The 14,550-nt window shown below is 38.5% G+C and overlaps 1 protein-coding gene across 2 annotated transcripts in view; it reads right to left on the reverse strand.

Moving 5' to 3' along the window:
* LOC110315939 (COBW domain-containing protein 1) overlaps window positions 1-6,589 on the reverse strand; it is a 43,660-nt gene extending 37,071 nt beyond the window's left edge. The window contains exons 1-3 of one of the 2 annotated variants that reach the window (XM_021189977.2): window positions 6,286-6,588; window positions 3,109-3,195; window positions 736-832 (exon numbers count right to left, since the gene is read on the reverse strand). Coding sequence is in view for 1 of the 2 variants with exons in the window: in XM_021189931.2 (XP_021045590.1) it covers window positions 736-832; window positions 3,109-3,195; window positions 6,354-6,504 (335 nt within the window). In the remaining variant the exon portion in view is untranslated. Of the gene's footprint in view, window positions 1-735; window positions 833-3,108; window positions 3,196-6,285 lie in introns of both variants that reach the window. The other variant, XM_021189931.2, reaches the window with a different exon arrangement.
* Between the last annotated feature and the right edge of the window lie 7,961 nt (window positions 6,590-14,550).

Below are 14,550 nucleotides of genomic sequence, written 5' to 3' on the forward strand. Positions count from 1 at the left end.
TATTCCTCCATGCCAGGCCAGGGATCTCCAGAGTTCTACCAGTCCCAGCCTACCCAGCACTGGGTTTCCATGTTGGTACTAGGGTTTCACACTTAGGTCCTCAAGCTCGTGTGGGAAGCACTTTACTCACAGAGACATCTCCCAGCCCATGGTTATTCTCTCTTATGATAATCATTTATTTTTTTATTTTAAAAAGGTTGGATACCTAGAGTCTGGAGAGATGGCTCAGTGGGTAAAAGCAACTGCTGATCTTCCAGTGGAGCAGAATTAAATTCATACCACCCATATGGTGGCTTACAACTGTCTGTAACTCTAATTTCAAGGCATTCAGCACTCTCTCTGGACTCTGTGGGCATCATGTATGAATGTGGTACATAGGCATACATTCAGATAGAATGCTAAATACACATAAGAATAAAAATTTTAAGAAAAAAGAGATTAAATACTTGGAAATAGATAGGATACATTAAACTCAGAATAATTTTTCTTTATATATGAAATAAGACACTGAAAATAATATTTAAAATTCAGTGAAAGAATAAAAACATTAGAACAAATAGAAAATAGCAAGAAACAGAGGATACAGTCTAATAAATGTATATCCTACCCAAAAATACAATGGTATAAGCTATATAAGTAAATTCAGTTAAATTTATAAAGGAAAATCAAAGCTGGAAATATAATCAGCAGACATCTTAAGTCAGCCAACAGGCACATAGTAAACCCACTCCTTACTTGACTGAACAGCAGAGGCAACCGTTTCTAAGTTCCAGCCATTCTTCATAGAGTTCTCCACCTTGACTGACAGCTAAGGATTTCTCTACTGCACTCCCTAAAAATATAAACAAGCAGTTTTTATATTATGTTCAATAGCCAAAACAACAACAACAACAACAAAAACCCAGAGGAGGATATTCAGAAATAGAGTTCTTTTTTTAAAAAAAAGATTTATTTATTTACTATGTATACAGCATTCGGCCTGCATTTATGCCTACAGGTCAGAAGAGAGCATCAGATCTCATTACAGATGGTTGTGAGCCACCATGTAATTGCTAAGAATTGAACTCTGGACCTCTAGAAGAGCAGACAGTGTTCTTAACCTCTGAGCCATCTCTCCAGCCCTTCAGAAATGAAGTTCTGAACAGCAGATTATAATGCAGAAACTATAGCTTAGAACATGTATTCTTTCATAACTCTAAATCAATCAATAAAACTTAAAATTTTACTAACAAGTTAAAAGTCAAGAAGTATACTGATGACTCTTCTGTGATGCAAGCCAGAGTCTTCCAAACAACAACAAAAAAATCAAACCCAAAGTAAGTATTTAATTCAGTAAATATGTAAATTATTGCATTCCAGATGATTTCAACTTTTCTTTCTATAAACTTGAAATAGAGCCAGGCATGGTATACACCTGTAATCCCAACACTGAGGAGCCTGAGGCAAGAAGATCTGCAGTTTAAGCTACAACTGGGTTCCAAAGCAAGTTTCCCACCAGCCTAGCCAATCAGTGAGACCTTATCTCAAGAATGTAAAAAAACAAGAGCCGAACAAATAGATGGTTCAGTGGTTAAGAGCATTTGCTGCTCTTGCAGAGCGCCAAAGTTCAGTTCCCAGAACCACATCAAACAGTGGATGGCTCTCAACTATCTACAACTCCAGCTCCAGGGGATTCAAGGTCCATTTATGGCCTCCAAGGGCTTGCACACACAAACACACACATGCACACAGAAATAAAAATATTTTTTAAAAAATTAAATGAATATAGAGGTTGAAAAGAGGGCTCAGAGGTTAAGAACAATTATTAGTCTTGCAGAGGACCTGGGTTTGATTCTCAGCACCCATATGGCAGCTTGTAACTGGCTATAACTCTAGTTCCAGAGGATCTAAAACCATCTTGTGACCTCCATAGTCACCGGGCATTCATGTGGTATATAAACATACATGCAGGCAAAATCACTTATTTACATAAAATATTTTATTTAATATTTTATTTAATATTTTATAATATTAAATAATTTAAGTTCCTAGGAAGACAATTCTAAAACTGAAAAATATATCTTCATCCTACTTTGGATTCTCACTTGTCCAGTTCTATTTTTTAATAAAGGAACTACCCTGAAAACATTTTTTATCTCATCTACTGTCAACTTTCTAAATATACTGAGATAGTTTTTAAAGTTCTTCTCATAAGAGATTTATGTTCTTCTCTTATGAGACTGTTTTCTTTTAATTCCATATTAAATTGGTGGTTCCTGTTACAAAATTGTTCAGGATTCTAAATATGCAGTAAGACTTGACTTCATTCTCACAAAGGTTTTTGGCCAAAGTATCATGTAGCCATTTAAAAATTAAACTTTTATTCAAATAAAAAACTCTTATAGTAAGGTTTACCTAGGAAATAAATACACATGAGATTTTTATCATAAGAATAATTTTAGATGTTTTACATACAATGTACCAATGCCAGGGAAAAGTTTTAAAGAGCAAACAAAACAAAAACCGTGTATTTTCATTTCATGTTTTAGTTGGGTGATGATAGAGTATTATATATAATTATATATAATACTAGGCTATATATAACATTAGTAAAGAGCAAGTTCAGATGTTGTAAAAGGCAAAAGCCATAAAAACAACAAAATAAAGGAAACAGTAAGAAATAAAAAGTAAACATAATCAGTATACAATAAAATATCAATTAACAAAAAGCTAGCAAAGCACTATTAGAATCCTTCCTTTTTTTTAATAGCTGAAAGCATAGCTCAGAGAGGCAGGACTTTCTCGGCATACAGGAAACATTGCACCACAATCAATCGATCTCTTTAAACGTACTTATATGTGTGTAGGGGAGGGGTCGTGTGTGATGCAGATGGACTGTATGTGGAGGTCAAACTTTTGGAAGTTGGTTCTCACCTGCTGGAGGAAGGGGCTCTCTTGTTGTCTTTTGCCACTATACTACAAACTCCAGGGTACATTATTAAAAATTAATCCTATTTTTCTGAAACTACTCATAGTGGCTTCCAATCTTATCTTTAAGTGCAGAGCATCAATCCAGCAATAAAATAAAGGGTCCCAAATGTTACACAACAGTTATTAAGCTTTACTTACCTTCTCCAAATTCATTTAAAATCACTGCTATTTTTCTATTATGTTGTTCTGTCAAAATGTAGTTCAGAAGTGTTGTCTTTCCAGCACCTATAAAATATATTAAAGCAATAAAATTCAAAGACTAATTTTGAGGAAACAAAAAATGTAAAATATCTTAGTGTTTCTAAGAATTTATGTGCCATTTTTCATTACTTAAAATCAGAAGAGGGCCTTAGAGAAGAAATTAAAAAATCTTTGAAGACTTTGAAATTATTACTTATATATCTTATCATAAACAATCTTACAAGTTGAGTCAGTTTTCTAACTTAATATGACTAAAATAATATCTTCATAATTTATACAGCAATAAAGATTGTCTAAATTTTATATTCAATAAAAACTTAATGAATTATAACTTCTAAGAAATGTCACCTATTTTTAAAAAAAAAAGTTGATTTCTTTCCTGATGCGTTCTTAAGATATTTCCTTAAACTTATTCAACCTATTTCAACAACCACAAACTAGCTATAAATTCAGGTTGACTATATAGCTACTTTTAGTATGCTTAAGCAGTCTATTACTATAACCCTGATTTTATGAACCGCAGTACAAAGAGTAAGTATACACAACAGACTATTCAGTAGAGAAATTCCTAAGGTTACACTAACTTTATCCAGCAGGTGGCGTAACAAACCTAGTTTGTTCATCTCAAGCAGAAGAAAACATAATCTTGTGAACCAAAAATTCCCAAGTTCATAATGAAATACATTTTTTAAAAAATACCTTTAAACAATACCTTAGCTGCACAGCAGTTCAATTATTGGAATAAATCATTCATTTTTATGTAGGTAGCCATTTTGGTTGTCCTCAATATTTCGCTGTTACAAGCAATAATGCTAAATGTTTTTACATAGTTTGCACATCTACTAAAATACATTTGCAAATTTCATAGGGTATAACCAGGAGATAGTAAGGGAATAACAGGGTACTAATGCCTTCAATACTTTAGGTCATACTCATTTTAAAAGTTTTTGAAGAGATGACACTTTAAAATACTTTGGAAAGCTCAACATAACTGGGTGATGTGTAGGAGAGACAGATCTAAGAACACAGAACAACGAGGAAAATTTTAAAACAGGAGGCCTTAAACATAATTATGTACAGGCCAATGGGAAAGTTGAAATCCATGGATGTAAGAGATTTTCTCTGAAGAATTATTAGGGCTTAATAATTAACCACATTATGAAGAAAAAGACACTGCAATATAATTCACATTCATTCAAAAGTATCTAGCATGCACCAAATTGAAGTTTCTGTCTCCATGAACCTTAAAAATGTTAAGTAGGGGAAAATGGTGGAGATCCAAAATAGAAAGTTATTTTGTTGCAGGTTGATCATTTAATAGGAGACATACAAAATGCTATGGAGAACTTAAGAGGACTGGTTAGAGTAGTTACAGGAAGAAGTATTCCAAGCAGTACCTATAAGACAGTAGTTCTCAACTTTGTGTCCTGACACCTTTGGTGGGGTCAAATGACTTTCAGGAGTCACTGAAGACTATCCCACATATCAGATATTTATATTATAATTTGTAACATTAGCAAAATTAGTTATGAAGTAGCAACAAAAATAATTTATGGTGGGGGGGGGATGTTAACCAGAACATGAGGGACTATATTAAAGGGTTACAGCATTAGGGAGGTTGAAACCACTTAAGAAGTAAATTCAATGTGTTGGGTCATCTGACAGGCTAGAGGGTTAGGTAGGAACCAGATCACAGAAGTCCTTGAATTCCTGCTAAGGAACTTAAATTTTCATCCCAAGTAGAACCCCTAAAGGATGTAACAATCAAGCTTTGTGGCGGAAGGCAGGGCTAGCACAAGGATATATTAAGGAGCAGGAAGACTCAGGACTACCAGAGGTAAGAGGAAATACTGCTAGTGTTGCAGATGGGTGGAAATCTCAGGAGCAGGATTTGAGAAGTTATTAGTGTCCAGAGTGTTGGACGTGTTAAGTATGGAAATGTCTGTAAGATATTAAAATAAAAACTATACAGAAGTAAAACTGAAGGATGGAAGCCAGAGAAATAGGTTGAAAAATAAGAACGAAAATGTCGAGGCTAGTGGGCCAGTGTTCCTGGTATTTCAAAAAGACAAAGGAGGCCCCTAGGTTCAGTCAGTAACAAGGAGGTTGCTGGCGTTAGTCCTGACCTCAGAACTTGAGGTCATTACCTGTATTGTTCCTTACACCTATCAGTGAGCCAAATGCAGAAATGCCAAGGGCCAACTCTGAAGTATGTTCTTTGGACAAGGAAATTTGCTCTGATTCTATAGAACAGCGTCTGAATCCAAAACGTTATTCCTTTATAAAAATGAAGCCCAAGTAAAATCTAGAATATCCTTGGTCTGACTCTAGAAGGAAAACAACAACAACAACAACAACAACAAAAAACAGTGGTGTGGAGAGACCAGTGATTTCTTTATTGTATCTAAAAAGGTGCACTGAGATCCAGCTTGTCTGTTGCAACACACAGGAGTGAGAGTACCACTTGATTCATATTTTTTTCCACAATTTTTATTTTTCCACATTTTTAGCCACTTAGTTGTTGTTGCTTTCTGTTAACTGTAATGCTTTAAAGGGATATCTAAACATTTCCAACAAAAACTAAGCACATGAACTGATCTTCAGAAAACTGCATCATGTTCACAAATCTTTTCATGTGTTTTCAAGGACCCCACCCCCTGGGTGCACCCTCAAGAACCCCAGCTTAGGAAAGTTTCCAAAACAAAGGTCTTACTCTAAATCAATCTCTTACAGTGCATTCCAAGCAGGTCTCAAAAGGGGAGGGGGGCAGTTTAGGACAGTAAAAACTTGTCACTAATGGCTGGAAGAGTTTGGTTCCTGTGAAATGGAATCCACTAAGCAAGGTGTGAGGAAATCTCCAGGCGGCATCTTTGTTTTCTTTTTCTCTTGATCAGGGCATCCTTTAATAACAACAGTTTGGCTTTGTTTTGCTTTGTTTTTTTTTTTTTTCCAGATGAGAAAACTCTGATGACTTATCATTTCTACTCTCAACTGAGGAGAGATGAGCTTCACAAATGTAAGACAACTTAATCAAGAGACCATAAAATTAAGAGGTGAGTCTGGGTTTCAAAACCCCCTTTGAAAATGCTAGGAGAGAGAGACCCCAGCCCCTACCTCGAAGATTCGTCCTCGGCCAGGAGGCCCGGGTGCCTGAGGAGACACGGCAGCCCCCCGTTAATTACCTAAGTACCCGGTGACAATTGTGACTGGAATCTTAGTGATGAAGTCAAGATTTTCCCCTTCTTCTTGGTTGCTGGTCTCAATGGGGACCAATTCAGGACAATCCTCCGCGTACTCTTCTTCCGCCTCCACAGTTTTCACAGCAGGTAACATGCCGCCAGCAGGACACCGCGACTCCAGAACTAAAAAGCTGCCACCAGTCGCGTTTCCGCGACAGGGTTCAGTCGGCGCGGGGCTGATGGCGTCACCACGACGCGTCGCGGAGCCGGACTCTGGGGAACCAGCCGGTCGTCTAGCTACGCCACGATTCAAACTAGACACGCCTTCCCTGGGAGGCACGCCCCTACGCAGAGATAGATACGCCCCCACGCACAGTGGACACGCCCCATATAGAGCGGGACACACCCCCGGGTGTGAGGCACGCTCTAGGGGCGTGCCCTCTGCCCGGGGGCCAAACTGTACTTTGTTCTTAGGACGCTAGGAGCTCCCTTGCCTCGAAGCTGGAGTGGGCTCCAGCAGTTAGCCACTGTCTGTTGCTAGGGCTGAGGCAACACCAGTTAGGACTTGGGCAGCTTCACCACAGGACAGACATTTTTCAAGTTGCCCTTTTTTTAAATTCTCATGAAGTCCATCTTTTTCATTCACAAGGAAAAGAGTGATTGTGAATTCATGCTTTAAATTATAATTGTTCTACAATGATAATTACATATTATAGCTATCTTATCTTTTACAATATGACCGTTTTATTTACTTTTCTTTCTCTTTTACTTGGATATAAGGTAAACTCAGATCAAAAACTGTATTTGTTGGTTCATAATATTCTCATTAGTCTCTGGACTCCTTTGTATTTGTTTATAGTGGACTCCTTGACATTACCCCTAACCCAAAAACATTAAATTGCATCTCTTCTACCCCAGCCTAGAATACTTACTACAATCATGAATCTGCTTGGGAATACTGAACATTCCTTTATGTGTTTGTTATGGTTTGTCCTTATACACATGCACATAAATAATGTTGACCATTGTTTGTTTTTCAATTTCATAAAAAGAGTACCATTCAATGTATAATCTCTTGGGGTTTGCTGGATTTCCAGCTTCACTACTGAATTTCCTGTCAATTGTTTTCAGGTGTTACTGTTTTGTTTCATTCTGAGACAGTCATGCATTTTCCCAACAATGTAAGAGATCGTATTGGTGTAATTTCGATATTAGCAGACATGGATTTTTTTTACCAATTAAATACAAAATAGTACCTCAATGTGATCATCAGTTGCATTTCTTTGGATTTGAACAATACTGAGCATCTTTTTATGTGTTTTGACCATATTTAATTTCAGGCTTTAAGAGGGGCTAGCAAGCATTGCTGTGTGTGCATCCGATCCCATTACAGATGACTGTGAATGACCATGTGGTTTCTGGGAATTGAACTCAGGACCTCTAGAAGAGCAGTCAGTGCTCTTAAATGCTGAGCTCTCTCTCTCCAGCCCCTCAAAATGAGATTTTAATAAGTTATATACATTGGGTGTTCAATGTATTCTAAACACCCATCAACTGATAGACAAACAAAATGTGACATATCCAGACTGGAAAAGTTAATTGGTGAGAAACAGGTACAAAGTACTGGTGACCTGCTACAGATAAGCATATCTCAAAGACATGCTAAAAAATAAATCCATTCATAACTATGCATTATGAAAGTCCATTAATATAGAATGTCCATGACAGGCAAATCTAGAGATACATAAAACAGGTTAGTGATTCCATAGTGCCTGCTAGTGGGCACCATGTGTTTTTATGGTAATAAAAATGTTCTAAACGTGATTATCATTATGGTAGAAGAACTCTGAATCCACTGGAAAACACTGACTTGTGCTCACTAGATTAGTCAATTTTATCTTACATTGAGTTCTATCTCTTAACTACTATTTTAGGTAAAGGCTAAGATGCTCAGATGCTATGCCAGGTTTGGGTTTTTTTGTTTGTTTGTTTGTTTTGTTTTTTCCACAGAGAATTGATAATTTTAGCAGTTTAAAGTTCTAACCTCATGTGCAAACATAAGGCTTATAACTTGGTAAAATTGTTCCTTTAGTTTTTTTTTGCATATCTCTTTCCAGTAAAATAATTATCCATTGAATCTATGGAGTTGTCATTTTCTTTTCTCACTTTAGTAACTAAGCAGAATTTCAGAAATGCAAGGGTTTTTTTTCTTCTCTCTCTCTCTCTCTCTCTCTCTCTCTCTCTCTCTCTCTCTCTCTCTCTCTCTCTCTCTCTCTCTCCTTTTCCTTTTGCTTTATTTATTTATTTTTAAATTTGTTCACTTTACATCGCTGTCCCTCCTCCCGGTCCCCTCCTCCCACAATCCTTCCCCCCTCCCCGCTCCCCTTCTCCTTTGAGAGAGTAAAGCCCCACCCCACCCCCAGGGCATACCCCTATCCCAGCACATTAAGTCTCTGCAGGGTTTAGGTGCTTCTTCTCCTGCTGAGGCCAGACAGGGAAGCCCAGCTAGTAGAACATATGCCAGAAACAGGCAACAGCTTTTGGGTTAGCCCTCGTTCCAGTTGCTCAAGACCCACATGATGACCGAGCTGCACATGGAGGAGCCGGCCTTGGTCCAGCCTGTGTATACACTTTGGTTGGTGGTTCAGGCTCTGAGAGTCCCAAGAGTCCAGGTTAGTTGAATCTGTAGGTCTTCCTATGGAGTTCCTATCCCCTTCAGGATCACAATCCTTGCCCCTATTCTTCCTAAGAGTCCCCAAGCTCCATCCACTGTTTGGCTGTGAATCTCTGCATCAGTGTGAGTTAGCTGCTGAGTGGAGCCTCTCACAGGACAGCCATGATAGCTAGACTCCTGTCTGCAAACACAGCAGAATATCATGAATTGTGTTAGGGATTGGTGCTTGCCTAGGGACGGGTCTCTAGTTGAACCAGTCATTGGTTGGCCATTCCCTCAGTCTCTGCTCCATCCTCCATCTCTGCATTTCTTGTATGCAAGATAAATTTGGGGTGGAAATTTTTGTGGGTGTCTTGGAGTCCCTATGGTACCATTGGGGTTCCTGCCTGGCTACAAGAGGTGGCTCCTTCAGGTTCCATATCCTCACTGTGGTGAGTCTCAGCTAAGGCCACCACTACAGATTTTGGGAGTCTCCCCTATCTCAGGTCTCTGGAATGTCCTCGAGATGCCCATCACACTCACACCCCCACCAACTGCAGATTTCCATCCATTCTTATGGCCATCTGGCCATTTCCCCTGAATCTCCCCACACCAGATCCTGAAAACTCCTCCATTCCCCTCCCATCCTCTCTCCCACCCAGGTTCCTCCATCTATCTGCCTCATACATACTATTTTATTTCCCCTTCTAAGTGAGATTCAAGCATCCTCGCTTGGGCCTTCTTGTTTCCGCTTCTCTGGGTCTGTGAAGTGTAGCAGGGGGAATAACCACTATATCCACTTATAAGTGAGTGCATACCATGCTTGTGCTTTTGAATCTGGGTTACCTCACTCAGCGTGATATTCTCAAGTTCAATCCATTTGCCTACAAACCTCATGATGTCTTTGTTTTTAATAGCGGAATAGTATTTCATTGTGTAGATGTACCAAATTTCCTTTATCCATTCTTCAGTTGAGGGATGTCTCAGTTGTTTCCAGTGTCTGTTTATTTTATTATGAATAAAGCAGAAAAGCAAGATTTTAATCAATTTAATATTTAGAGCCTCAGTTCTCCTGAGGTAACTAGATCTTAGTCTTTTTTTCTAGATTTTATTCTAGCATAACAGAAGGTTTATCATTCTTCTAAGTGAGCCTTAATGACTAATTGAAAATGTCTAAATGTCTTTTAAAGTAAGTAAAAACAATTCCTGTATATAATATTGTAAAACATATCACAGTTATTCATTTATGTTAAAATTCCCTCCACAGTTACCTTTGTTATTTTATTTAATGTCAATGAATTTATGGTAAAACAATATTAACAGTCATAATTATGATGTATGGAGTCCTTAATAGCTAATGAATTTCACACTAAGCATATTAAATATGTTTAACTCTAAGATAAATACTACTTGTATGCCCACTTCATAGACGGGAAACTAAACATAAATAGGAGACTTGAGGACATTAAGGATCATGCCCAAGGTCATAAAACAGTGAGTAACAGCTCTGTGGCTCACTCCAGAGCTGCCTGACCAGAAATCTCATGTTCTTCCAAACCAGGCATCTGGAAGCTTTAAAAACAAAACATAAACCAGATAATAAATTCTTTAGGCTTTACAGGCCCCAAAATATCAAACATGAGGAGAATTTGATTATATAATAAAGAAGAAGACAGATTTCTACCACCTTTAAAATTCATATTTCAGTTTATTAAAAACTGTGAAAACCATTAATAACTTGCAGCCCATTCAAAAACAAAAGAGGCAGCAGGCTATGGTTTATCAGCTCCTGATGTAATGTAATATTTTCTTACGCTGCAGCAAATAAACTTTAGCAAAAAGAACCCCTTACTATCTCAAGTTTGGGTTCTAAATCACCCAGCACTCCAGCTAACTCTTGCTCTGCAGCTTCAAGTGCACCCCAATTACTGTAAGCCTAGTAACCCCAGAATAGGGGCTGAAGCTCAGAAATTATTCCTGCCCCTCTGGAGAAAGACCTGAGTTGAGCAGTATGTGATCTTTGCATAGTAGGGATCCCTGTTAGTGAAGAGCAAAACAGGTAAGTGTCCAGGGAGTCTAGATTCTAGCAGCTCAGCTTCGTGACAGTCACCCTCCTTTATCAAAACCCTTAGGCATGTTTTCCTGTCACTTCCCCCTATTCCATTTTCTTTTCTTCCTTGCATAGTTATATCCATCGCCATGAGAAAAGGTAAGTGTGCTGACCATATCTAAGTCTGAGGGAAAAGAATGCCAACTCGCCTGTCTTTTTTCTCTCACTTTTTTTTTTTTTTTTTTTTTTTTGCAACTTCCTGTGTAGGCTCACTCATGGCCAGCAATAGCTCCTGGCTTAGAGAAAAGGAAACTGAGAGTTTCACAATTAGTCCACTTCTTCTTCTTTAGCAAATAAAACAAACAAAATATGTTTTTATAAATATTTAATGTTTACCAGCTTGCTTGCACATGAACATATCAGGAAGGCCTCAGAGTATTGGCAGCTATTCTTGTGGCTGCTTTGGTTAAAACTGACTATTGGAATTCAGTGCTTGGTTATCTTGTGTTAAAACACACAGCCACTCTAAAGAAATATATCTCTTCACTAGAATATTGAAAGTGGCTAGCAGATGAGATACAGACATTTGCATGTTTTAGGAAGTATGACTTTCATTTCCTTTGTTGTTATTGTTGTTGTTGTGTTCTGTTTTGTTTTATGAGACAGGGTTTCTCTGTGTAGCCCTGACTGTCCCAGAACTCACTCTGTAGGCCAGACTGGCCTTGAACTCGGAAATCTGTCTGCCGCTGCCTCCCTAGTGCTGGGATTAAAGGTGTGCGCCACCACTGCCCAGCTATGACTTTCATTTCAAAGGCTGCTAGCAATACTTTTAAACTTTGTTATCTTGTGGTAATTGAATAATGTTATTAATAAGGCTTAGCTTACATGCCAGTCACTTATAAAGCCAGCTTCGTACAAATTCAAAGGCGAAACCAATCACTAAGGAAAGCCTGCAGGCTTTGTCCAAGAAGAGAGCTGCACTATGGTCTATAAAATATAGTATTAAGCAATGAGCTGTATTAAGCAAGACAAAAAAAGTGAAGTAATTTATGTTGTAATTGTTTAGGGCGATAATTTAAGCAATATATTCTTTCAATAAAAATTTGCAACTAACTTTTGTGGCTTTACATTTTACTGTCTAACATTTATAGATTTAAGGAAGTATACTCCAAACACACAGGAGTATTTTCTTAAATTTAAATATAAGGTCACTATTTCTTCTTTTTCTTTTTCTTTTTCTTTTTTTTTAAGATTTACTTATTTATTATATGTAGGTACACTGTAGCTGTCTTCAGACACTCCAGAAGAGGGCGTCAGATCTTGTTACAGATGGTTATGAGCCACCATGTGGTTGCTGGGATTTGAACTCTGGACCTTCGGAAGAGCAGTCGGGTGCTCTTACCCACTGAGCCATCTCACCAGGCCCCACTATTTCTTAAATGTGAATAAAAACACAGAAATGAATGAGAGCTCTTCACCTCTCTTCCTCAGGCTTCTCTCTATATATACCTTAAAGAGTGCTCAATTCACTTAGCAAAGTCTATGCTACCTGAATTAGAGACCAGTGTTTTCTGATTGCTTCAACTCCCTTTGAGTAAGTTCCTTGCTGTCTTAGTTCCACCATGATGTTCTAACAGAACACGGGACTGGGGACCTTGCCAGTGAGAGAGAGCTACTTCATGAAGTTCTTAAGACTGCAAAGTCCAAGGTCGAGGCATGCGCAGGTTTGTTGTCTGATGAAGGTGTGGCTTCTGTGTCCTCCAGGGAAGATGAGTGCTGTGTCCTCAGCTGGCAAATGATCAGAAGCCCCACACTTTTTTATGAGATCATTAATCTCATCCATGAGGACAAACCATGTTACTTATTCCTAAAGGCCTCACCTCTTAATACTATCACACTGGTGATTAAACTTCGGCTGTATAAATTTAGGGGACATATTCAGAACACAGCAACCACTAAAATTGTACTGAAAGAGAAAGATGAATGAAACTTTTCTATGATTAATTTACTTCTTTTTATTAATTTAACATTTCCTTCCTGCCCGTGAGCCTCAGTGTGGGCTGCTCCAAAATCACAGCAACATAGATTTTTCCAAGCCATTTCCTTCTCTCCACCTCTTTACATCTTCTTTCTTTAAGGAAATGTTCTCAAATTAGCAACTTTCAGCATCCTTATTCTCCTACACAGTAACTATATTGTTTCAGTGGTACAATGAATATCTGAACTAACTGGAGAGTTCCTGAGCTAAGGGCTCTATTATTCCTCCTCCCCTTCTTCAACTGTTGAGAATTTCATTTATGAATACACTGTATTTACACCATTCCAAGCCTTCCCTGTCCTCCTCCAACGTCTCCAGTATCTCCCCTCCCTCAAATTCATGGCCTCTCCTTCTATAATTTGTATTGGTGTGTGTGTGTGTGTGTGTGTGTGTGTACGGCCATTGATTACCTCATCTACATGTGAGGCCATATGAAGTTTTCCACCATCCATGTCTACTTGTGAGCTCATTGTGCAGAACAGAGATACAGGCTGAGATGAGTACAATATCCTTGTCCTATCTAGAAAACATGTTCTCCCAGCTGGCATTCTGGTCCCCTGGCTCTTACAACCTTTCCATCCCCTATTCCATCATGTTCCCCGAGCCTTGGGTGTTGGGGGTTGTATTGTGTATGTATCATCTGGGGATGCACATCCTATGGTCACTTATTGTCTGTATTGTTACCAGTGTGGATCTCTGTAGCAGCCTTCATCTGCTGCGCAAAGAATTGAGAGCTAGACTTACTGTGTGTACAAGTATGTAGTATACAGTACAGTCAGAAGCTAGATTGACTCAGGAAAATGGCATTACTATTTTCTCTGCTAATGTCTATGACATCTCTGTACCTAAGGTCTTGGCTAGGCTTACAGTCCCAGGTATGAGTTCTGTCTTAGTTTGCCATCTATTGCTGCAATAAACACCATGACCAAAAGCAACTTGGGGAGGAAAGAATTGATTTTATTTTACAGCTTATACTCTATTGTGAAGGGAAGTCAGGGTAAGAACTTAAGGCAAGAATATGGGGCAGGGCCTGAAGCAGACCACGGAGGGATGCTGATCACTGTATTACTCTTCATGCCTACCTCAGCTTGCTTTTTTATAACACCCAGGACCATCTGTTGGGGGTGGCATCAGCCACAGTAGGCTGAGCCCTCCCACATCAATTAAGAAAATGTTTCACGGACTTGCCTACAGGCCAATCTGCTAGAGGCATTTTTCTCAACTGAAGTTCCTTCTTTGCACATGACCTTGAACTGTGTCAAAGTGACAAAGACCTAACCAGCACAAATTCACTCCTACTGGGCTAGCTTTAAGTCCAATCTGTTGCTTATCCCCAAGATAAAAGTGCCACTTATTATTATTATTATTTATTATTATTATCACACCAATTATTGTTGTGATTCCCAGGCTTCACAGCTGGGTAGGTCCATTGATAACATCTCTACCTTGGCAGCTTGTG

Source organism: Mus pahari, chromosome 1, assembly GCF_900095145.1.
Source record: "Mus pahari chromosome 1, PAHARI_EIJ_v1.1, whole genome shotgun sequence".
NCBI lineage: Eukaryota > Metazoa > Chordata > Mammalia > Rodentia > Muridae > Mus > Mus pahari.